Source organism: Talpa occidentalis, unplaced genomic scaffold, assembly GCF_014898055.3.
Source record: "Talpa occidentalis isolate TD23 unplaced genomic scaffold, MPIMG_talOcc4v2.1 talOcc4.3, whole genome shotgun sequence".
Taxonomy (NCBI): domain Eukaryota; kingdom Metazoa; phylum Chordata; class Mammalia; order Eulipotyphla; family Talpidae; genus Talpa; species Talpa occidentalis.
The window spans coordinates 100,127,192-100,153,722 of NW_023603184.1; the positions used below are offsets into that span (position 1 = coordinate 100,127,192).

General features: G+C 36.4%; 1 protein-coding gene across 2 annotated transcripts in view; it reads left to right on the forward strand.

The window, feature by feature from the left end:
* The window catches only part of CERS6 (ceramide synthase 6), a 258,158-nt gene that overhangs the window by 203,752 nt on the left and 27,875 nt on the right, over positions 1-26,531 (forward strand). For both annotated transcript variants that reach the window (XM_037523469.2, XM_054699834.1), the window contains 2 exons: positions 3,873-4,001; positions 7,252-7,358. In XM_037523469.2, coding sequence (XP_037379366.1) covers positions 3,873-4,001; positions 7,252-7,358 — 236 coding nt within the window. The remainder of the gene's footprint in view (positions 1-3,872; positions 4,002-7,251; positions 7,359-26,531) is intronic.

A 26,531-nucleotide genomic window follows, 5' to 3' on the forward strand; every position in this document is an offset into this window, starting at 1 on the left:
TTGCTATAAAGTCAGATCAACTTCAAAGTATGCTGCTGTCCTTCTGAACTAAAGAGTTTGAAAATCTATTCAGTGGATAACCTGATGCTTATTACCTGATTTCTATTCATAGGAGCTAGTTTGTGTGTTTATTGATCTTATTTGTTAACTTTGTTATTCAGTTAAATTCAAGAAAGTGTTTATATGTCCTGTGCATCGAAATAATAGCCTTTTCTATGCCTTGGACTTCAGAGGTATCTCAGTCTTCACCATTCTTACTCCTTTTTTTTAAGAAGGTTCACCTGTGTGTTTTTTTTTCATTTGTTGCAAATATTGCTCCCAAATGAACCTGCATAAAATTATTGATACTTTACCTATTGTAAATAGTGCTGCAATAAACATAGGGGTACAGGTGTTCTTTGGAATCAATGTTTTTGTGTCCTTTATGTAGATCCCTAGTAGTGGAATTGCCGGGTTATATGGTAGCTCTATTTTTAGTAGACTGAGGAACCTCCAGACAGCTTTCCATAGTGGTTGGAGCAGTTTGCACTCCCACCAGCAATGTAGGAGAGTTCCTTTTTCCCCATATCCTTGCCAACATTTGTTGTTGCTAGTTTTTATGATAGGTAAAACCTGGAAACAACCCAAATGCCAAAAATAGATGGCTAGATCAAGAAGATGTGGTATATATACACAATGGAATATTATTCAGCAATCAAAAAAGATAAACTCATGCCATTCACAGCAACGTGGATGGAGCTAGAAGAAATTATGCTCAGTGAAATAAGCCAGAAGGAAAAAGAAAAATATTGGATAGTTTCGCTTATAACAGGAATTATAGGGGAACCAAATAAGACATCAGTGTAAAAAAAAAAGTAACAGTACAAAACACAACAAAGCAAAAACAGACAATTATAAACCAGAGACATACTGCAGGGGAGGAGGAGGGAGAGGAATCAGAGGGAGGGAGAGAGGGAGGAGCACAGGGAACTGTGGTGAGGATGCACGGGTGCCTTGGGGAAGGAAATTCAATGGGGACTCAATCTGAGGGGGTGGGGGGAAGCAAATATTGTTTAAAAATAAATAAATAAATAAAGTGGAAGTCAACATTCCATCTATATAATGGAACCACAAAAAAAGTATTATTGATACTTTATCCAGCAAATGGAAATTTAGATAGTAAGTTTCTCATTGTTTGTGGTTTGTGTTTTTTTAAATAGAAATTAGATAATTTTGTTTTCATAAAAACATGACCATCAAAATTAATTTCTGATGCTTCCTGAAGAAAGAGTATTATTTTGAAGACTCTGCAGTCTCATCATTGCAAAGGGAACCCCACCATATAGAATCTCAGACTTATATCTTAATAAGAGATTGCTCTATTTGGTCTTTGGTGCTAATAGTTTATAATATATAAAATTGCCTAAAGAACTGAATTAAAGATGCCAATTCTCATTCTAACAGTTGGGAATGAAACCTAAGTAGTTGTATTTTACCTACACCCAGGAGCTTCTGATAAGGTGACTATACAGAATAGAGTAAGAGACTGTTCTGATTTCTCTAAATACCATTTAGAAATGTAATAAGGAAAGAAACAGCTCCGCATTACCAGTTTTTGGTTTTAAAATGGCTGACTCTTCCTCGAATTCTTCATTTCAGACTTAATGTAATTGAGTTTGAGTCAAGACCAATCTGATTTTTTTTTCCATCTCTGATAATTAATATAAAGAGAAGCCACTGGAATCAGATAACTGGGGGTAAACACCAGACAGGGGCTGAATATGTCCAGAAGCTTGATGGTGGGATGACAAGGGAGGGGATGGGATGACAGGTAACCAGGCCAGTCTGCTTTGAATAAGGGCTTTGGGATCAGTCTTCAATCTAAAGCCCAACAAGAAATCATGATCTTCTACCTAGTTGCCACTACAAAAAATGTTGGAAAATGTACTTACCATAAAGGCTAAGGTTTCTGCAGCTGTGTCTGAGTCTACACACACATTAGTCTCTCCCTGCAGAGACAAACATGAGGATGGGCATTTCCCACCTTGCAATGATCCAAATGGACAATTTGTTGAAAAAGTTTGAGTAAGTGCAAGATTTAGTGCCTACACAAAGAAATGTGTCATGGCGAGGGATGTGAGTAACACATAAAATAATGATTGCATGACTTGTATTAAAGATATTTCTTTGTGTATAATGCTTTCTGAATCAGGAATGTAAAAGACACAATCCATTATTCATGCTTTTTTCATATTCACATAGATATGACTGCATAATGAAAATTAGTCTTCTGCCATAGGCCTAACTCTGAGTCCTTTAATAATAAATGTTTTCTAGGAGCAGGGGATTTATATGCAAAAAGTCATCTTCACAAAGCAAACTGTCTGAAAAACAAGGCTCTTGTTTTTAGGGGAGACTTATTATATCACTAAGGGCTTTGTGTTGTTTATTGATATTTATATCAGATGATAATTAGGAAATATAATTTTAAGATGGTGTTACTCCTCCATAAGTGTTTTAATTAATTTATATTTATTCATTCAAAGAGTAAATAGAGGAAAGCTCTCGTTCTCTTTTAGTGGGAATCAAGAGCAGTTATTTAACTCTGAACAAGGGGAAATGTGCAAAATATTTTTCTGTTAAGTACTCATGTAGTTTGACTTTTAAAATTTGTGCACTAAGGTGAATATAAACTCACTGAACTCTTGAAATAAACACTGCATGTTTTCATTTAATTATTTTTAGGAAAAAGCTAAGAATATCATTTGATAGGTTAGCTCCATTTTAATTGATCCATTGTCTTGAAGTAGCTATTGTCTGGCTGAACACGATACTCCAGGTGATGGAACCTAAAATTTGTGTTAACAGCCAGGAGAGAAAAGCTTTTATCTTTCAGTGGAAAACATTATCGGAACAATTTTTATTGTATGCCTTGGGCATCTTGATATTGTCCAACTTTAATGATTTAGAAAAGTCCTAGATACTACAAAAGCATCAGAGAAAATAAGATGTAAAGAAAAAAATGATCATGTTGGATCTGTACATAATCTGTATAACGCTGAGCAGAATTTACTAATGTAGGGTAGGAAGTTCCCCTCCAACAAAAGGGGAACTATATTTCTAAGTAAGAGAACTTCATGTCACAACAAACCATTTCCAGATAATAAAGAGTTAAAATGATATCAGGAAAAAATGTTCTTTTCACATTGACTAAGTAGTAGATCTCTTGAAGTTGACCAAAGTGAGGATGACCAGTCCAGAGCTTATCTATATAGAATCCATAAGAAAAACCAATATTTAGGTTTCTTTGTTTTAGAATATATTCCCATGGACATATTCTGGAAAGGATGCTAGACACTGAGATGCAGATTTCAAGAAATCTATGTGATAACATAATAGTCACCATCTTAATCCTTACCAGGTATCTTATAAGGCCTTTTGCCTCAGATCTGAGGCTTTACATTGCCATTTTCCTCTGCCCTTAACCTGTTGTCCCCCACAAGGATGCCACACTCTGGTCAAAAGTAGGACCTATACTTTCAGGATCCTTAGCCACTAGTAGACCTTGACATGGCCCAGTTGGAACTGCTTTGCTGCCCAAAGATTTTCCTAAAGTACAAACCAAAGCTTCTCCCATAGCTTCAACTTCCTTGGCTTAATACAAAATACCCTTTATGATCTGGCCTCAGTCCTGGTGTTTATTACATTCTCCAGTGACTGGTCACCTGTGTGTCTCTCCCACTACATGATGAATTCCTAGAGGGTAAGAATGATTTCTTACTCATTTTCAGTATCCCCAGTTTTAGCCCATGGTATGCCTCAGCAGATATAGATTTGGGACTGAATTAGAATGACTGCTAAGCCCTGACGTGGCTGTTTTTTCCTTCCCCAAGGACTTTGGAGTTATGTTCCTGCATCACGTTGTATCTATTTTCTTGATCACCTTTTCATATGTCAACAATATGGCCCGAGCGGGGACTCTAGTCCTTTGTCTTCATGATTCAGCTGATGCCTTCCTAGAGGTAAGAGTTTTCCTTCATCTTTAAGGTACAGAATTAAGAAATCCCCAAGATCGCTAGTTCTTCTGTTATGCTAGCTGGTGCTGGGAGCAGATGGTATATGACTGCTTCAAAACAGTGTTTCTTTGTAGGTTAAATTGGTGAAAGTGAGACTTTTAATGGGAGTTGTACATCCTGATGAGATTAGTCAGTAATAGTTTTTGTTGGCAGAATATACCTTATCTGAGTATTTTTACAGTGAAAAGTGTATATGAATTGCAAATTATATGTAAGAACCATTTTCTATGCATGTATATATAAAGAGTATCTGAGGAAATTTTGGTTCACTTTGATAAACCTTCCAAACTGTTGTTATTTTGAATAATTTAAAAGGAAAAAAGTAAAATAAAATGATTCTAGCATATTTCAAAAGATAAAATCCCAAGGGAAATTTTGACATGGTATTAACTTTATTGTGACTCCTACAAAAAAAAACCACTCAATATATAATTAAAATTCACTTTATAGTCAGAAATTCATATAATTGTACAAAATTAACTTGGCAATAATACAAACTCATTGTAGATACGGGTTTTAGAATGTTTATTCTGATTTTTGTATTTTGTTTGGCCCAGCTCCGTTCCTTTGAGGCATTTATTATCTCTGAAGATAGATTGAAGAAGCCTTTAAATAATAATCTGTTATGGTAATATAAGCAGAAATTTCATGCTATAAAATTGAATTTATAAAGGCAATTAGTCAAGGTTTGAAGTATATTCAGCACTTTATTTTTAAAACTCTGGTTCCTGGGCCTCCCTGGTGGTGCAAGCGGTTAAGTCTCAGCACTATGAAGCTATCGGCAACCACTGCAGCATGAGTTCAATCCCCAGCGAGGGACCTGACCCACATAGTGCAGCAGACCTCTCCTGTCTCACCTGCTGCTCCCCTCAGCAGTGTATTTCAGTCACTCTGCCCGTCCTGCTCCCTATTCTGTCTCTGGTGAATCCTCTTACTCCCTCACCTCTGGCCTATACCCCAGCTCTTATATGCATAAATAAATAAAATAAATCTGAACAAATAAATAAATAAATAAGACTCTGGTCCCTATAATATTTTGAAATAGACACATAGTCCCAGTGGGCTACATGTGTCAGATGCTAGTTTGGTGCTGTTTTATTTTTTTTCTTACATTGTTTATTTTTGTACAATAGTTGTTTTCTCCACTTGTGTTTTGTCCCCTTGTATCTCCCATCACAACATCGCCCGTGAACCATCACCATAATCCCTTTTGCTCTTCCCTCCCCTATTTTTACGTTTTTTTTTTATAGAGGAATGTTTTTATTTTATTTATTTATTTGTTTGTTTTTTGTTTATACATGCACTGGGTACAGTCAGAAGCACAGGAGGGTGAGAGAATTCACCAGAGCCAGAGCGGGGAGCAGAGCAGGCAGAAGGACCGAAGTACACTGCTGAGGGGAGCAGCAGGCAGCAGGAGAGGTCTGCGCGCCATGTGGGACCCTCCTCTGGTGGCCGGGGAGCAGCCGGAGATCGAACTGGCACTGCAGAGGCTGCGGGCAGCTTCGCAACCCAGAGTTCAACCGCTGCGCCACCGGTTCCCTTCCCTATTTTTGATCCCTTCCCCCTTGCTATATGCCACAGATAGTCACTCAATTAGTAGAAAAGGAATCCCCTGAAAATCAGTTAGCATTTGGTTGATCCCTAAGTGTACTTAGAGGTAGACTTATACAACTATCTACAGTTTTGAAACCAATTTGAGACAATCTGCCAGCTTTAATATTTGAGGGGAGTGTGGGCATGATGCTTTGCATAGCCAGGACTCAGAAGATATTAGTTGAATTGTTGTCTAACACTTTTATCCAGGAAAGAAAAATAATCTAGAAATTCCAATCATATAGATTTAAAACAAATGTTCTTTATCACATAGATTCTCTTTGACATTATAAAATAATGCTTGAGAGTATCGAAATGATGAGGTAGGTGGACTGTCAAGTCTTCAAAGTGAGATCTTTAGCCAAGACATTTCAGAAATACCAATTTTAATGCCTTTTTCAGTATTGGTAAATGAGATATAAAAGAAAAATTACGTGATTTACCTAGCCAGAAGGAGGCAGAAGGTGATTTTTTTCTCTTTTATAATATATTTTGTGATGTTATGCCCCAAGTATTCATGAATTTAGGAGTCATAATCATCCTACCTTCTACTCATTTAATAGATATTTCCCCATAGAAATTCATTTCTCCCATAGCTTTGTATGTTACATAAAGCTCTTAAATTATAGCTTCTGTGGATAATGTCAACAGCCTTTTCAAGTTTGACTCAGCCAGTTTAACTTTCCAAGAAGTAGAAAATAATGTTATGAATTCAGAAGACATGTCCAAATTACAACCCTGTATGTGGGTGCGGTGAACTCTATGTGGAAATATAAAAAGAGGTGATCTAGCAAAATTATGTTTTCAGTACCTCCTGTTCTACCTTGGAATCATTTGTAAAAACATAGATTATAAAGCAATGAATGTGATGCTTCCTTAAACTAATTTATGACATAAAAAGTGGTTGTTTAAATCACTATCATTAATTATTAGGGTACTTCTTGCTGATGGCTTTGAACATTAGTTCAAAGCATCGAGAAAATGACCCATTAATGTAACTTCAAAAGTTATGCCTAAATGGATTCTTTGAAGTAGCATGATCTTGATACATTCTTCATTTCTAAATTTAAGAAAATAATCCAAGAAATTTTCTCAGTGTACTTCTTATGCCTGTTTATTTAAAACTTGTAAGTCTAAGTAGAAAAGATAAAAAATGAAGAAAGTCTCCAGATAGTGTGTGTAATGTTTGTGGCTTTAGGTTTAGGACTCATAAAAGATGTAAAGGATTATGTAGCACTTTCTATTTTGACATATGTCAAATTCCTGTATTGGAGAACTTGGCTGGCTAATATCATCTATAATGTAAGGATTTCTTATTTTTCTGTTTTCCTGAAATCAACCATATAATTGAAATTTTCAGGTTGTTGAATATTTTATTAAATCTGTGCCAGTCAGTAGTTCTACTTGTGGCTCATGCTGCATTTTACTCTACTTATGGGTAATTTGTAAATATTGATGCATGATGCATGACGTTGCAAAGTAGCTGGCAATTTTATGCATCTGGTAAGTTATATCTTGTAGGAGACTCATGCATATTGAAAGGAGTTTTTCATTTATTAGTTTAAATTAATATGTCTAATATGTCACATTCCTTCCTTCATAGGCTGCCAAAATGGCAAATTACGCCAAGTTTCAGAAAATGTGTGATCTTCTCTTTGTTATGTTTGCCATGGTTTTTATCACCACACGACTCGGTATATTTCCTCTCTGGTGAGTATGCCATCAAGCCAGCCCTCCCAAATGGGCTTTATTTGAACATCTTCCTTTTGAATTTCATTTAAACTTTAAATACTTAGAAGTTTAAAGGAAGCGGGAGGAGAAGAAACAGCTTGATTTCTTCGTCCAGAAGAGAGTTGCACTCTTTATTAATATTTCCCAAGGCTATTAGAGAAAGGATGTGGCTTATGTAGGTTCTGAAGTTGTATTAGGCTCCAGTTTAGAGTATGACTCAAGAATCTTAACCATGGGGCCTTCCCAGTGGCGCGGTGGGTTGAGCACAGTGCTGTGAAGCTGTCCGCAGTCTCTGTAGCGCAGGTTCGATTCCTGGCCAGCTGGGGAGAAACCCACATGGCCTGGCAGACCTCTCCTGCCTTGCCTGCTGCTCCCCTCAGTAGTATCTTCAGTCCGTCTGCCTGTTCTGCTCCCCGCTCTGTCTCTGGTGAATTCTCTCACCCTCCCTCACCTCTGACCTGTACCCCAGTTCTTGTATAAATAAATAAAATCTTTAAAAAAAAAAAATAAAGGAATCTTAACCATGGAGTTAGAGTTAAGAAAAAAATATGGTGTTGCAACTAGTTCTATATCAGGGATCCTTCTACATCAGGATTCTCAAAGGGTTGCCCCTAGACTGGCATCAGTGACAGCATCACATGGGAACTTGTCAGAAATCCAACTTAGAGGGCTCTGCCCAGACATGCTGTGTCACATGGTCTGGATAGAGCTGGCAGTCTGTTTTCATAAACCTTTCTGGTGATTCTGCTACATGCTAACATTTGAGAAGTGTTTGTTCTATGTAATTTTCCTCATCAATTGTATTTACAGCTTATACAGATAAATGGTATAACTCAAAACCAACCCCTAAAATTCTGTATGCCCCTTAATGACATTTCTTCAGTTGAGCTACGGAAAAGATATAACAGATGTTGATCGGATTTGATAATTCTTTCTATAAAAAATAGGGCCACTGTCATTAATTTTTTTCTGGAAGGCTATTACTTAAACTAAGAAAAAGAAACCAAGCCCTCCATTTCACTTACAGTCTGCTATTGTTGGCAGATTTTTTTTTATCTTGAGAAACTGATTGAAATGGGGAATTAAAGCAATAGAAATTGGTAAAAGCTGAAAAATGAAGGAACCCAATAATACCTTGTTTTTGAGCCCCAAAAGAAAAATAACACTAATAAAGTTGGTACTTTTTAGCATGTAACATCTATCACCCAGGTTCTGAAAACAAAGTAATAACATACACAAACAGACCTACATACATATACACATCTTCTCTTGAAACTCAAAGCCCTTTTGGATGCTTGTTATGAAAAATCATTTCCAAGCAGCAGCTCTGTGTGTTGGTAACACACATTTATAAAACCTCATTATAGTTTATGATTGTAGGTAGGAGACATTGAAGTAATTTTGAATATAATGTGTCCGTAAATTATTGCAGAATTGGAGCTCTTTCAAGATAATTATCAGAACCTAGTAGTAAGAATTTAAATAGAAGAGATTCAAGCAAAATCCAGGAAACATTTCTCATAAGAATAATAGAAAGCTTTTCCTATTTAGGATTTCTGAGAGCCTGGGATTTAAAGAAATAAGCATTAGTCTCAAGTTTTTTGATTTGCTTCATTTCCTTTAAGGGTAAAATTAAAATCTTTTCTCTCTAGCTAATGTGGAAAGGCTCTTCAAGCTTACATAGCAAAGAGTTACCTAGAACATAGGCCCCAGGATTTAGAAATTATATAGCGCTGCTGTAAGATAACTAATGGGAATGCTGTGGAGTGATGAAATAAACTTAAATGCTAAGCAAAACCCTTGTAACCAAATATAAAACAATAGCTAATATTGTCAGATGTGGAAAGGCTTTGTCTATGGTGCCCCTTATTGCAGCCCAGTGTAAACATCTTGTGGAGAGAAATGTTTTATTATTTTGTAACACAAGAAATAATTTGTATACCTCCTGCCTTTGTAGTTGTGCATCTATTGAGTAAAATCCTCTTCAAAATATGTCTAGTAAGTTAGTTGTGTTAGTACCTGGATGACTTCTATTTTTTTTTTAACCCTGTTTCAGTTGCTGCAGTGTAATGGGCATCAATAGTGTTAATTAAAAAGTGTGGTATAGTTGACAATAACAAGTAATTTAAAGTATTTAAATACTTTAAATATTTACCTTATTACTGTGAAATTATTCAAAAATTCTGTTTGGATTAGGGAATCCTAGAATTGGCCGAAATTCTACAAGTTATGTCTCCAAAGTACTTTCCTATCCCCTCTGCCCAAAATAGGAATTCTGTCAATTTCCCTGATCAGGAGTATTGCTTTAGAAATTGAAAGAGGAATAATTTCTTAGATGAAACAAAATCTTGGGTCCTTAAAACTTATACGGATTCTTGATCTGGTTTAGAACCCCTTGAAACTGTATGTGAACATGTGTATGTTTTATTTTCCCCCATGGGAGAGAACCCATGGCCTTAATAGAGTCTCAAGATCTGTGACTCTCACCCCTCCCTAAAAAAGTACTTTCTGGAAAACAGATTAAGTGTCCCTTACCACTTCTGATTGAAAACTCTTTTAAGAGCATGAAGAGTTCTAATAATCATCTATAGTTTTTTTCTTTTTCAGAAGGCATTTTTAATCCCTTCAATTATTCCTTCTTGTTTTTCTCCTTTGTTTGTTTCTCAGAATTCCTCTTGTCATGATGTTCCAAATGTGGACTAGCTGGTACAAAATATAAGAGAACTAAAAATAAGTTTTATTTAGAACTGCATTTCCCCCCTCTTTTTTCCCCTGCATTTTCTATTGCAGCCTGCCATTGTATAGGCTTTTTAACCACATCATGCTGCTAAACCAGACTGGAGCTCCCTTATCCTAAATTTAATTCATTTTTATGTGGTTTTGTTTCTAGTTATGGTTTATATTTATAACTAATTACTTATACCTACTTTATTCCTGTTAGAGTCCATCATGCTATTTTCAGATATCCTAGCCCAATTAGGGTCTTCGAACTACATTTAATGCTATTCCTATCCCTCCACCTTTTTGCTTCTTGCAAATATACCTTTCATGCTTTCCCTGACTCACTGAATTAAAAGTTGACCCAGAGGATCTCCCAGTATACAACTGAAAATTTTCTTTAGGTTGAGCTCAATTTATGGTTTTCCTACTTGTTACTGTGTTGTAACTACTCTGTCATCATGCTGCTATTCCTACATGGTGGCTTTTTTTTTTTTCCAAGGTGAAATAAAAGACTGTCAAAGGTCTTATGGAAGTCAAGATTTACTTTGTTGTATAAGACATTCTCTCTGCACATGTAGAGGCAGCGTGAAAAAAAAAAAATGTGAGGACTGTTGGGTGTGACTTTTTAGGGGACCTTTGTTGGCTCCTGCTCTTCATTTCTAAGTCCTCATCCCTATCTGTTTTGAGTATTCATGTGTGACAGTGACCTTGCTGCCATAAACTTTCTAGTCTTTGCCTTTATCATTTTTGTTTGACTTTTACCTTCCAACATACTACCATTTGAGAAATGTACTTAGTTTTTATGAGGTATTTACTATGTAATTAGTGCTGAGATGGGTGCTGAAATTCAATTACCTATAGAGTCTCCATGGGATTCTTGCAGCTGAATCCCTATAAGTCCCTTCACATTCCAGGTTTATAACTTTCAGGGGCATCTAGAGATTATAAATTGTGTTCTGAACGTTTATTAAAGACAAATGATATAAGTGGATGATCAATATTAAATAATTTGGTTGAGTGTACCATGGAACTCTGTCAGTTAAATATAGCATTATACTAGATAGCATATGTATGTGTGAAATAGTCACTGGTTATTGGAGGGAAGGCGTTGGAAGTAACTGGGCTTCAGTTCTAGCAAGAACATCATAGACTTTTTTCTCCTTTAAAGACTTGTTCTTCAGCTGCAAGAAGAAATAAAATATTCCCTGTACCCTCTACTTCTTTTACTTTGCAATCATCCGCAATACCATACAGGTTCCTCCTAACATAGTGGTACCCCCACCTAAGCCATCACAGTGCAGTTTGTAAGTTTAGTAACACTTGACTCATTCTCTGTTGTGTGTTCAGCCCATGCTTCATAAAGGCAGCATACACAGGTCAGGGCCTTTTCAGAACCATGCACTGCCCCTCTAGACTTCTCTTTTGGCTATATCTTATCCTTCTAGAGCAGCAGTGTCCAATAAAATTTTAACACAGGCTTCAGAGTAATTTAACATTTCCTATTTGCCACCTTAAAATGTAAAAAAGAGCAGATGACATTCATTTAAATAACATGTTTTATCTAACTCTGAATATCCCCAATTCATTATATCTTTTAAACATTAATCAATATTAAGAAATCTTGATATTTTCATTTCTTTATTGCATACTATCCTTTGCCCATTTTAAATTGTTTTATTTTATTGTGGTAAAGGTTTGTTATATGTAATCACAGATCTGATCCAAGTCCCTTATCCTATATCTATAACTTGCAAATATTTTCTCCCATTCCAAGGGCTTTTTCCCCACTTTATTGATGGTGTGCTTTGAAGAACAAAAAAAAATTTTAATTCTGATATAGTAAAATTTATCTATTTTTTTCCTTTGGTCATTGTGTTTTTGGTGTCATCTCTAAGAAACCATTGTCAAAGCCAAGGTCATGAAGATTTACTGCTGTTTTCTTCCCAGAGTTTTGTAGTTTTAGTCCTCATATGTAGATCTATATAATTTGATCTACTATCAGATCATTTTTTGTGTATTGATTTTACATGGTGGAAAGTAGGAACCCAACTTCATACTTAAGCCTGTAGATATCCATTGTTCCCACACCATGTTGTGAATGACAGTTGTCTTCATAATCATCACATTATCACATAACTCCAGTGGAACAAACACTTCGTCATATTCCTCATTGACTACTTTTTATTGACTGATTCTTTTCTACCTCATAGAATCATGCTGTCTTTATCCCTAGCCTGCCCTGTGTTGATTTATCCATTCTTTCTGGGTACCCTCTATCTTACCTATAAATCAGGAACTAGAGAAACATTTTCACAGTCCTTTTCCCTTCTCTCCAGGCTAGAGTGCTATGTAGTGAAATGGTGATTATTTCTGCTCAGAGAATATCTCGGATGCCCCCCACACAGAGGTCACAGGAACAGATCTCTCCACATGGTTCCTTCCCAGTGGCATCAATATCCTCTGCAGTTTCCCTACACAGCCGCTCTGTCAACACTGGGCCTCACTCCTCTCAGGACCTGAGTTAATGCAGAAATGCAGCTTTTTATTCACCCTGTCCTGCCCTTGATCCTGTTAAACAGCCAATCTATTTTGAAGGGAGGATAATGAAATTAGCAACTAATTTTGGTTATCCTCCCACTGTACACAATCCCCCAACAGAATCCTTTGCCTTGCCTTTTGTTGTTCCTAGTCCAGGGTTGAGAGAGAGGTAAATCTAATTTGAGAAAAGATCTTACTGTCAAATAATTCAACCATTGTGTGGATGATTTCAGTAGAAGAAAATCCTGTGCCTCTAAAGACAGACCCTCCCTATTCCAGGAGGAGAAATTATTAGAAAGTCCACTTCATGGTTGTCACCAATTTCCCTCCCAGTATATTCTGCCCTTTCATGCCAGTTTTAACTCTGGAGCTATAAACAATGTCTGATTTTGTATTACAGCCAGCAAATATTTAAAAAGCAAACAAAGAAAAAAGCAAACAAAGAAAAACTCTTGCACCCCTCTTACCTGTTATTGTCAAGATAAAATTACACATGCCTTCAATCACCTGTTTCTGGCTTTCATGCTGTCTTCTTTACTTCTGAGTCTGAATTTTCAAATTATCTGTGACTATTATATCAGTTCTGCGAAGTGTAGGTCTATTATTATGTTAGTAATACAGTCCTATTTTGAATTAATACTGCTATGATTATATCACATAATGGTTCTGAAGTAATTTTGTTAATAGTGTTATGGGTTTCCTCCAATTATATGATAGTAATCTTTGTAGAAGAATTGTCTTCTTACATTTTACTAATATATGGAACTCTGGCACTGTGACTTTATAGATGACCATGAAAGTAAAGATAATTGGCTTCATTTCCTATTTCGTAATAGCACTCTTTTGCCATAATTACTTAACTGTTCACTAAAAAAGTAAACACATAGATAGGTTTATGTTGTCAATAGCTTCACTGCTTTATTAGCTTATGAAATAATAGAATATGTAGCAGATGGTTCAGGATTTGAGTTACAGAATCTGTTTTGAATCTATATTCTTATATAATATAATTATTTTCTTATCAAATGAATATTCTCTTATTTTCTTATCCAAAAAAAGTGTATTAAGGTAAATTTCCCTGTTAATACAGTAGCATTTCATATTAATACCTCCTCTAAATACATGCTTACCTATTCCAGATGGTGTTATATATAGTCAGGGCAGAATTTAGTAAAGTCTTTGTTACATACTTTGAAAAATTTGGGGTCACACTCAGTATTCAAAAGGTCCAATAATACCAGTGTGGCATTACTATTACCAGTCAAACAAGTAATCATGGGTTCCCCAAGTGCATGATTCATCTCTAATTGGCCATCATTCAGAAAAAGTCAGCAGCTCAGATATTTTCCCCTTGCATTTAAATATTTAGAAAATTGCATCTGTTACTTCCCTTCAACTCAAAAGCCCCTATGTTTTAGCCATTACACTGCTTCTAACAGTCAATGATTTGATCCTCTTTTGAGAGTAAACCCATCCATCGTTGTAAGCTATTACTGCTCTTATTGATCTGTATCTGTCTTTCCTAAACTGCATTTGTGTAGAATCCCTGAAGTTCTTGGCAATTTCCCATATTTTATGTGGCTGTGGTTTCCATGGGCATAAAATAGATCATGCTCAAACATATTATAGCATTGATCACAAAGCCTCATTCACAATAACTGTTCAATAAATATTTGTACAGTGAATTAGGTAATCTTTCATTTTAAATGATCTCACATCTGTATTCTTAGTTGATCTCCTTAACTCATTGTGAAGTAGATAGATATGGTTTCTCCCTTATTAAGCAGCAAAATCATTGATTTAGTTAGTGATTTAACCAGTTTCCAGATATCAGTTCAATTCAGTAAGTGCTTACTAAGTTCTAGTTGTTTTTTGTTTTGTTTTGTTTTTTGTGCAGCACAGTACTCTCTTCTCTGAAGATTAGGCCATAACACTGTTGAGGAGATAACAGCTTTGGTTGTTACATTAACAAAAAGCATTTTCAAATTATTTTCCCTATCCCTCTGCCCCAGTCAAGACTGTCTTTTAAGGATTTTCGTCTCTCAGCCATGGAATGGTAAGCGGCAGGATGCAGGTCCACTTGCTTTGAGTCAGGTTCTCCCCTTCACTGTGTGGGAAGACCAGGTTATAATTTCTCTGCTTCTGCATCCTCAGAAAAATAAGACTAATAATAATTACTCCCCTACCTTACCAGGAAAATTTAAGGATCAAATGAAATTTCATTTGTCGCAGTGCTCTATAACTGTAAAAGCATTTATAAATATTAAACATTTAAAATATATACTACTACTATTAAAGATGAAAATTCCCTTTCTGGCCAAATGATCAGCAAGTTTTATTACAGTTTATAACCTCCAGCTAGCCTAGATTAAAGAACCATAACTATAGATACCTTTGAAATAAAATTTTAAATGTTCTCTCTAATCATCCTAAGATTCAAAATTTCTGGTTTTAGTCACTTCTGGTCTTGGAGCTCAGTGTCCAGGTAATATGAATGTTCACTAGGTTACCTAATTCCCCCAAATCCTAAGTGACCATACCTATCCTGAGCTACAGATAGAACTTCACACAATGCACGTGTTTATCACAAAGCACAGATTCACCAGTGACTGATTATGCAGCCAAGAATGGGCCTACTATGATTGCCAGAACCTTCTCACCTAATGGTGACTTTCCACATCTCCTTTCACATCGCACCAAGTGTCTGCTGGAATGGCAGAGCCGAATGTTGCCTTCGGTGATCTGCAGCTATTCAGACAAAGCATGTGACTTCTCAGAATCTGACTTTCTGTTTGTCTCTACCCTACCAAAGTGGGTTTTTATGTACTGATTTGTACTCTCTGGGGGTCTCTGCAATTAAAACAGAAAAAGAAAGAAATATTACCGAGAAGCCTGGCGCATTCTTTTGCCATTTTCTATAATAAGATTTGAAATCTATCCAGATTCATGGGGGAATATCATATCTGATTTCTTTTTCAAAACATATTTTACCGGAGTAGTGTAGCTTTTTCTGAATATCTTATCAGATTAGTCTCAGAATTCATAAATTTGGAGAAGCTGTTTTTTTTCCTCTATAGTCTCTTGACATATTTTCTGTGAAGTTTTCCGTGGTGCTCTTCTGTATTAAATGTATTCCAAAGATAAGGGTAAAAACCTAAAATCCTTTGGTTTTTAAATATTTTGGTATGTTTATAGTAATATTTACATGTGTTAGTATCACTTAATACCTTCATAAGGTGGGGTGGAGTTGGATAGAAATAATATGGATTGAGATGTTCTGTCTCTTCTCATAGGACCGTAACAATTTTGACATAATTTCAAGATTGGAGGTCTAGACCAGGAGTTAACCAACTCTGAGCTATAGAGCAGATAAACCCATTGCCCATTTTTTAATAAATGAAGTGTTTTTAGAATACAACCATGGCCATCTGTTTACATATTGTCTTTGACTGTTTTCTGCTACAATGTTATGGTCGAATACTTGTGATGGGAAGTATATGTTCTACAAAGCCTAAAATATTTACTGTTTGGTAAATATTCTTTTATAGAATAACTTACCAACTCCTGAGCTAGGCCATTATGAATTAGCTTGATGAATAAAAATAAAGCAATAGGGGTGATGGTGAAATATTAAATGTATTTAATCTTTGGATTTTCTTTAGAAGTATTATCTGGCATAGGCAAAAAACATGCAGATATTCTTAGTATTGTATGTGCAGATGAAGGGACAGAATATGCTTGTCATTAAGTAGGAGACTTTTCCTTTTGTGACTTGAGTCAACAAAAAAAGACAGTCTCCTAGTAATGCTTTCAACACAATAAATGCCTTACGTGTTTCCTCTCTCCTAATCACTGCAGAGAATCCTTTGTCAGAAAAGCAGAAAAAATTAAACATTATTTCTTCAAAGTTTTATAAAATCTGTTTACATATCATCTATGGAAAAAAATTCAGCCCAGCCATTTCATGTTTTTTAAAATAACTGAGCATTGTAATAAAGTCAAATGCCAGAGCCAGAGATTTGAAAATTCTGTATATGACCAAGGATCTCACTTCTTGAGAGTGATACCCAGATACTGTAACAGATGAAGAACCAGCAGCACTGTTTCCATTTGCTTACATTATTGTTAAGTGCAGCCCTATGCCAGACGCATAGTCCTTTCCTTCAGCGCTGGCTGTGGGCCCTGGGTCTCTTCTGCTGATTTGCCACCCTGTCCACACTAGGTCCCTTCTAGACAGTCCTGAGCTCAACCTTGGTCCACCTTGCGCCTAACCATTGCCTGCTTCCCAGTGTGAACCCAGTACCTACATCATCTCAGAAACCCTGCAGAAACCTGCAGAATCCCAGTGTGCAGGGCTCCCTGGCACAATTCAAGGAAGGCACCCTGCCTGTGAACTTATGCCGCTGGCTGTCACCTCTGTGAGGGCAGTATTGCCAAGGAGACAGGAGCATGGTATCCCTAGAGTCATCCTATTCCTTGTGGGGACGTGTCTTATTATGTATTATCATTAACTTTTTATGTCTTTAGGGCAAGCAAGCACACACTTTGCAAATTCCTCATAGACAAGAAACCATTTATTCTTTATAGATCTATTTCATGCACTCCACTGAGCCTGCTGTGTGTCAGGCACAATGTGAATGTTGGGTACATAGATATTGATTAGGTCATGAGCCCAGGAACATCCAGCACTAAAAAACCATCAATAAATATTTATTAAACGAACAAATGAAATTTTAGAATTTCCCATGGAGTTTGGCACAATCACAACTGAGACGGTGCAGCCCACATGCATCTTTTCGCTAGGCCAGTGAAAGACAAAGATGGCTGTGATGCCATAGCTTTCACAAGAAGGGGTCTTCCAGTCTCTATCATTTTGTGCAGACAGAATTTATAGAAACAGAATCATGCAGTTGTTTAATAAATACCTTGTCCTTTCTTTATAGCAGTAATAGAACAGAAGAGCCTAATTAGAGCACTCGGTGCCAGATTGTTGGAAATACAGGAGTTAAATATATATAAGGAAAATCATAAAACCGATACAGTGAGAAGGCAAATGGTGAGGAGGCATCTGGTGATGGGCTTAGAGGTGGAGGGGGTGGTCAGGATGTGTGGTGCATGCGCCTGGTTTGTGAGGAAGAGAGAGGCATTTGTGCAGAGGATCCGGGGTAGCATAGAAAAGGAACAGCTTCCAAGAGAAGGAGATATAGAAAAAAATAGGGCATCTTTTCTCCTTCTATGGGATTGTCCAAGAAAGTGAACAAGAACACACAGAACACTACCCTTAAACATTTTTAATTCTGCCTGAGGACCCTTTGCAATTGTTCCCCAGTCACCATCAGGAGCTCCTTCTTCAGCTTACATCAGCAGCAGGGTAGGTACTCAACTTTAGCTTCATAACAAATCCTGCATCACTTACAGCTGCTTGCAACACCCAAAGTAAGTGTCTTAAGTCTTTTTGTTGAATGAACAGTACATAAACCCACACCTAATTTTCATAGATATTGGTGTCTTAGTTGCTTTGTATCCTGAACTCTCCCAACCTGTGCCTTAAATAGACTTGTCAGAAAATAAATATTTAATTTGATTTATTGGTTGTTAATACAATGTATTGTGACCTTTGAGTTATATATTCAGTGCTATGAAGAAATGTCATGGGCAGAATTCATTGAAATATTTATTAAAACTTTTTCGAAGAAATGATTTTGAATACCTTCCATTTTTCAGTGGTTTGTTAACAGTGTTAACTTGAATCAGTACAAGATTATGAACCATCCACTAATAGTAATATATTTTTCAGTAACTTTCATTATGCATTTTGAATAAAGATAAGTGAACAAAAGGAAAAAAAAACAGGAAAATCTTGTGGTTACTATTAAATGAACCTCTAGAGTATTGCCATTAATCAAGATTTTAATCCATCAAATTGTCTTTGTTGTTACACAATGGACATGTGAGGATATTTTATCTCTTGTCTGCTACTGAAGGGGGCACATTGTGATAAAGCAATGAGTACTTTAAGTTATTATTGAAGTACCATGTGAACTCATTCTATTTGGTCAATTCAGGAGCTATGTAAAGCACTGAAGAAATTTTTCTTGGTGTCCAAATCCCTTAAATTACCTCCCATTCCCAGAATATTGCATTACATTAGGAGCACAATTTGCAAAGTCAGCACTTTGTTTAAAAGGATCAAACCCTTTCCTATACATTAAGTCTATAAAGTTTTCCATCAATATGTCAGGTGTTTCACAAAATAGGTTAAAGGTGCTGTGACGAAAGTACCAAAGAAACAAGAGTTTGAATGTCTCTCTCAGTAATGAATTATTCATGGAGCTTGACCCCCTTTTCTCCTTCCTAACCATCTAATTGCATTTATATCAAATTGTGTCACCCTTGCCCCATTCAAAACGGAGCACAATGGACCAGGATGGTGGACTGTGGGTGCTTTGATGGTGGGAGCACTGTGGTAACATCACCGGGGTTGGGGGACAACTCTATACTTCCAAAATACAACAAGATAAACCAATGTTACCTCAATTAAAAAAAAAAAACAAAACTGAAAAACATTCAGATGTTTGAGTCCCCTGCTCTCAGTAGCAAGCCTGTGGCATTTCCTGAGGTGCTGTTTTGGTGAGATTGTTTGATAATCACTCATTTCTTGTCACCTCTCCACAGTCCAGAGTGAATGCTAGCCAGGGTGGGCCCTTACCTTATTCCCCTTTGTCTGCCCTGCACCAGGTATAATACCTGGCCACTGTAAATCTCCCTTTCTAATGGTAGCTCTCTGATTTAACCTAGATCTTAATTTGAATGTGCTTTCATAAAGGTGTTCTTCCCAGGCAGGTAGTTTGATCTCTTATTTCAATGTAACAGGGTTTTAGTTCTTTTCTTTCTCCCAAAACCCAGGACATAATTCTGAAAGCCAAAGTAATGTTTATTTAATTTCCTTTTTCTTTTGAGCATACATATTCTGATTTTCATACTGTTAACTTCCCCTACCCATCTGCTGGAACAAGCTCTTTAAGGCACTAAGAGAAGGGGACTGAACTTTGAATGCTTCACTAGACACTCTTACTTGTGACTATGCTCTTTTTCTTTTTAACTTGATTTCTACATATCCTTCAAGGACTTAGGGAGGTTCATGAAAGTTTGCCTTATCCTGAAAATAACTGTATACCCAGCTAGGATTGTTGCTTATTTTTATCTTTTGGCCTATATTTTTCTCATAATAAAAGAAGTGAAATAAAGTGGTGTTCCATTCTGTGTATGATAGATGCAGATGTTTTATAGATATGTCTTTATATATGTACTTTTATATATTTATCATACAAATATCTTATTTGTGTTATATACAAATATATGTAGATATAAATATATTTATCTTAAGTGAACATATTGTATATATATGTAAAATATAGTGACACTTTGATTACTCTTATCCACATCAACTAAATAACACACCAACTGTTTTCCATGAGTTGATGGGGCTTCCCTTTTTAAAAATCAAAAGTGAAAGTGGTGAGACTCTTGCTGCCTACTGCAAATGGAATAAAAAGGATAAAAGTCATATGTATTCTACATATAAATTGACCATAATTGCTTTAAGATCTCAGATAGGGCAATTCCATTGCATCTATATGAAAATCTAGCAGGGTCTTTAAAATTGTATTTTGCTGGCACTTTTTTGAACCTGGAGAGTCTTGATACTACACATATGTCTAAAACATGCACATCATCATTTCTGACTTCTCTCTGAATAGACTTCCCTAGGTCAGTATCTTGAGAACCTTGAAAAAGAGCTGGTAGATTTCCAAACCATTTGAGAACAGATCCACACTGTGTCCTTTAAGCAAAGAGAGAAGAGAGATTAGTTTTCCTTCTTTAAATTAACACCCCTACCCTGTTCAAATGTGCATTGGCAGCTTGCTGCTCCTTACCATTTCTATGTCTGAGAAGTTCTTGGCAGTAAAAAATGATGGACTTTTCTTTTGGAGAATGGAGAAAACGGATTGACTGCAAGGTATGTTAGTTATCAGAGTCATCATTTTTACCCAGTAAATACCTTGTAGTAGAAGGGTAACATATAAAGTTATTTTTTTCTAAGGTATAAGCAACTCAGTTCCAGCACAGGGGGGAATATTGAATGGATTTATATTGAATTCTCCCAGCAATAATGAAAACTTTGGATGCTTATAAGAAAAACTTGAAAGTAAGGTGATACATGGTGATGGTGGAGGGAGATAGAAATGTCCAAGAATCTGGATTGAAACAAACACATCTAATAGTTCATCTTGTCTTGTACCTAATGTCATTAACGTTATGAAAGTTTCTCAGACCTTCTCTTTGAACTTTACTTTAAAAGTTTGCAGAACACAGAAGGAAGGAAATAAAATGATCTTTAGACTGAATAGACTATCAGAACAAGATTTTTACAGAATATTTATTATCTGTGCTTTATTTTAGAAACAGAAGAAAAAAGTTCTTGTAGGCATTTGTGAGGTATCCATGAATTCACAGAGAGCGCTGTTTTTTCAGAGAGATGAAGGGAATAAGTATCCAGTGGTCCAGTGCGAGACTGCTCAGGCACCTTGATTCCTTGAGTCCAGTGTTAAGGAAGAGACTGATGATGCCAGTGATGGTGAAGGAACAGAAAATAACTGAGCAGGCAGCGTCCCAGATGATTAACAGGCAGGTGGGCTTCCTGAGAGTGGGAAATTCGTCCTTGTGAAACATGAGGTAAAGGGAAAAAAAGGAGAATTAAAGACTGATCTGGAAGGATGTACCATGTGATAGAAAGGTGTATTTCGTGGGCAGTTTTCCTCTTGATAAGAAAACCTTGGTTATATCTGAAAAGATGGAGAAATTGCTTTGGGATTTGGGCAGGAGGTCCTGGGGAGTAAGAACAGAGCAACAATAGAACCTGAATGCCCTTTGATCCAAAAATCAGTGAACTGCAATCACTTCCAATGGGACCTTGCCGTTTAATACCAATGAGTCAGTTCATATATTGTTGTGGCCACTCAAATTAGCTTGTTCTCTCTGTGCAGTAAAATTCCCCTGATGTCCTCAAACCAATAACCATAATTGTCTCCTGTTTTACAGGCCCTTAAGAAAATGGAAGCCTAGAAAAGTTAAGTGACTTGCCCAGGGTTACAATGAGTTCCCTATGATCAGGCTTAGATGTCTATTTCTGTTCTTTCTCTTAGAGTTCTCTACTTTAATCCACTCTACATAGGGGAATCGTTAGGTAGAGTGAGCTAAAGAATAACTTGAGCTTGGCTAACTTTGGTCTCTGCCACTGACCTTGGACAACTTAGTATCTCTAGGCCTCAGATTACTTACTGTTAAAAGGTTTTACAATTTAAATTCCTAAATCTAAAAGAATGTACAATAGCTTCAAGGACCAACTGAAGTTAATTTCCTGGTCACCTAGGATTTCATTAACTGACTCTATAGAAAGAAGAAAGGTTCATCATTACAGGAAAACATTTAGTAATACTTGACCACTTAAAAGATCAGAGCCATCCCAAACATTCCTTTCTCTTGTTAGTGTCTAGTGAGATGGAAGAGGGTGTCAATGCAATATAAGGCAGTTCAAAGTGAAATTGCACCTGATTCACCATATGCAAGATTTCATGAAGTTCATAAAATGATGTTGGACAGACATGTAGCTAAGCCATTATCAAAGGAGGCATTGGCAGACCATTTAATACTTGAAAAGGAAAAATCAACAAGGATGTTGATATGACAGATACTTCAAAAAGGAAAAATATGAATTTCAAAGGATTATTTTCTCTGGGGAAATGTTGGAATCTTCAAATATCCTTGCATCTTTTTGAAAATTGTCAACCACAGCTACAACTCAGTTTTGAAGAAAATCAGATCGCCCTCCCAATTGATGCTTCATGCATTTTTTGATTTGTTCTAAGGATTAGAACAAAGTTGCAATTATAACTTAGATTTGACTAAGTGGAAAATAAAATAAATTCTTTTTCTTGAACTTGAGTTCTCAAAATAAAATCTTGATTGGCCCCTTTACTCACTGTTTTCTCTGAAATTTGTCATTTTAAGTGAATTTATTCTAAATGGTCTTTTCTTGGTGGCACTGTTCCTTTGAATAGGAAGACTTTCTGTACTCAGGGGAGAAAGATTCTCCCACTTTCTAAAGCCAGTCTATGTAACCTGCAAATAGAGTAAAGAAAGCAAATGAGCGGGGCTGAGAAGATGGGGATCATCAGTGTTAATGATAAGCACAGGGGGTGGAGGGAGTCTGTGGGTTGTCAGGGACTCTTGACTGGCTGTGGGATTCAACCTGGTGGAAGAAGTTCAGGAATTCCTAGACTGAACCAGACAGAAGGAAGGAATCCAGTATTTGGAGGTTTTATATTCCTGGTCTTATTTTTGTTTTCCTTTCTGATTTTTACCCTGTTCTCACATTGTTTATCACAGAAGGACTCAAGGGTTCAGCCACCTTCCTCCTAGTGGAAAAGCTTTAATAGATTCTGTTCTTTCCTCAGCAGGTAGAGAAGTGGTTGGAGGGAGGAAATACTTTGAAGTAGAGAGCTTTACCCAGATGCAAGACAGGCATGCTTTGCCTGGCCATGGAGGCAAAACTGAAAAGCATACTTTGAAAATAACCAGTTGGTATAAATCAGTGAGTTTTCATTGATTTACTTTCATATCAGTTCTTTTCCTTTCATCAGCTTAATCCTCAAAATCTCAGGGGGAAGATGCAGTTGAAGTCTTTCAAGACAGCCCAACCTGCTGTTCAGATGAAAGTCTTTCTCTAACCAATTTTACATTGTCTGACAGAAGAGTGCTAATCCTCTTTTGGGATTCTGACTAGTTGAGGATCTTGTTAGCCATAAGGACCACGGGTAATGGTTGTGGTTACTGGTTTGGGGGGATTTTACTACTGCCCATTTGAATTCTCCAAGAACAAAATAATGGCAGTATTTGGCAGGCTATCAGTTACAAATTTCAGTAGTCAGTATATCTGATCAGATTGTATTTGGGGAACATACATCGCTTTGCTTTCTTCTTATACACTTAATTTTATTCTGAAGAACAGTAATGATAAAGAACTCATCCCATATCAAACATTTGGTTTAAAAAACTGCTTAGCAGTGGGACAAAAACAAAAGGAAGAAGCAATTAAGTTTATATTTAGTGATCTATCTCTATGCATCTGGAACACATTTTGGGAATAATTCAAAAGGGCCAATCCATTTCATGCCTCCTGCTGCTAAATGAATGTGGGAGTCAAGCTGCTATTTTCACAGTGCAAGACATTTATTGTTGATAAAAAAAAAAATCTCTCCCACTTATACATAATCAGTATCCTAGCAAATGACACTGTAGAATTTTAGCTCCTTTAGCATGAAGTGAAACAATCTTCAGGGAAAAAAAATAGACCCTATGAGTTAAAGATCAGTCAACCACAAATCAAAGCATTTAAACACATTCATTATGCTCAATAGACCAGGCTTTATTGAGTATGTGTTATTAGGTTGACAGTACTGAGCTTTCCATCTCACCCCTCCTCAAGCTAAAGGTACAGCTCTTTGATTATTCAGCCAGTAGAGGAGTGTTACCTCCATCCATGCCAGACTCTTTTGAGGCAATCAATGTTAATGCAACTTAACGTCACTTAATGCTTTTAACAAACCTCTACCACCTCCAAGCCTCCTCTCCCCATCAAAGTATCCATAATTGATTCAACTGAGCTTTCAGTAGATTTGGTAGATGTTTTAAATTGCTATACCCACCTTAGTTTTTGCTTTATAAAAATTAATTTAAAAAATCAGCTCCCTCCTGAAGTGTCTGAGGGGTGGGGTGCCATGATCAGTTTTTTTCTATTTAGATGGAGAGTGATACCTTAATCTTCTATTTAGATAGAACGTAAAAACATTTATACTCACACTGTTTTAGACCTTGTCCTCTAGGTCTTAGAGTCAGGTCCTTGGTTTCTGAGTGCAGAGCATGAAGTGCTAGTTATTTATCACCAACAGCACTCAAGAAATATTTTCTCTAAGCTGACAGAGCCCAGAGGAAAGGACATATGGGAAAGCGAAATAAATTGATTTCCACTTGATAGCTTACCATCAACCAAGATATTGTAGAACATGGTTAAGAATGTGTTGACTCCCAACAATGTTCTCAATATGGTGCTGGGAATTTGTTTGGAATACAGAGTAGGATGATAGACAGTCCTCACAGCCAGCCTGTGGCAGTACAATTGAAGGAGAGAAAACTTCCTTCATAAACATGGAGTTTATTTGCTGAAGACAGTGAAAGGCACATGGGGAACCTTAGCTGATGACTTGAGCTGACCTAGAAACCAAAGGCAGACATTTTACCATAGGAATTTAGGTGCTTTTCAACAAATTTATTCTCAAAAACCAAGTGGAGAAGAAATTTTATAAAAAAGAGAAGTATGTGTGTGTTAAAAATCTGAGGTCTTTTTTCCCCTCTATTGATTTCTGAAAATAAATCTGGAATGAGGTCATGAAAATCTTCATCAGAATCATTTTAAACATTCATTTGTGGGTGTGACAGCAGGATATGCGTAAGTCACTCATAAACATGATTCTAAGCAGGGTTTTCTCAACTTTAGCAGTGTTGATGCTTGAGCCAGATAATTTGTTGTTGTGAAGACTGTCCTGTTCATTATTAATCGCTGGCCTTGATCCACTAGAAGCCAGTAGTGCACACATACCCACAGTGTGACAGTCAAAAATGTTCCTAAATAGTATATGTTTTCTGGAGGCAAAATTGATCCCACCTGAGGACAATTCTCAAAATTGTTCAGAGACTGAAGACCTAGAAATAATGATGTCCTTTGTAGACCATGAGATAACGGCCATCCTTGAAATGTCATCATTCCATTTCTGAATGATGTTCCTACCAAAAATGGCATTATAATAAATAGACTATGGAAAATTTTAACCTCCAAAACATGAGCCCAGGATTAAAACAATATGTCAAATTAAGCAGGATCAATAATTTCCTTGAATACGCCTTTCATTTTAGTAAATGACAAAGGTCTGAAAAAACTTAAACGAGAATTTCTCTCCTACAGCAATGGGCAAACTTCATTTTAGCTATTGAATTGCCATGCTTTTAGCTCTGCCTGTTTCCTAAACTTTGGCCACTGACGAACTATGATTTATGCCAGAACCACACACTGTTATTGCTTGCTTGACAATTTTAATGCTCACTTCATTTCACTTAAAGAGATTTATTTTAAAAGAAATATTTATTTTCTATTGAAAATTTCAAAATCAGGATCAGTTATATTTTGTAAACTACACGTATAACTAATAAATACTCATCTTGTTTCTAAAATAAGCTTCATGTCACACTTTGGAACCCATTAATTAGTCATAGTCCTATATTCTGTCAAAATTTTATGTGGAGCCAGAAGGCTCCAGTGACTCCTTATCACTTTAATTCTATGTTGCTTCTAACCCATCTTTCAAATATCTATGTTTTACAAGGACAGAGGAGAAAAAGAAATTTTGTCTCTATATACATGGAATTTGTTACCCAGAATCCTACAAAATTTGGGAAGGAAAGAAAAATTAACATTTAGTGAGCACCTGTTGCCTGCATTGTGCTAAGCACTTTGTACTTAATTCTTAAAACAACATAATCCCAATCCTTAAAATATAAAGTCATTTATAACCATGCAGTAAATATTAAGATGGAAGATATATAGGAGGTTATTAGAAACTATATAAGGAACATCTAATTGGGTCGGGCTGGAGGGTGATCCAGGAATAGCATTTAGGAACAGAAAATATTTAGCAAGGTGTCCAAGAAGTTTCTTTGCTCTCTTGAGACTAAGAAGTCATGAACTTGCTGAAGGTCACAAGAACACAAGTGCAAACC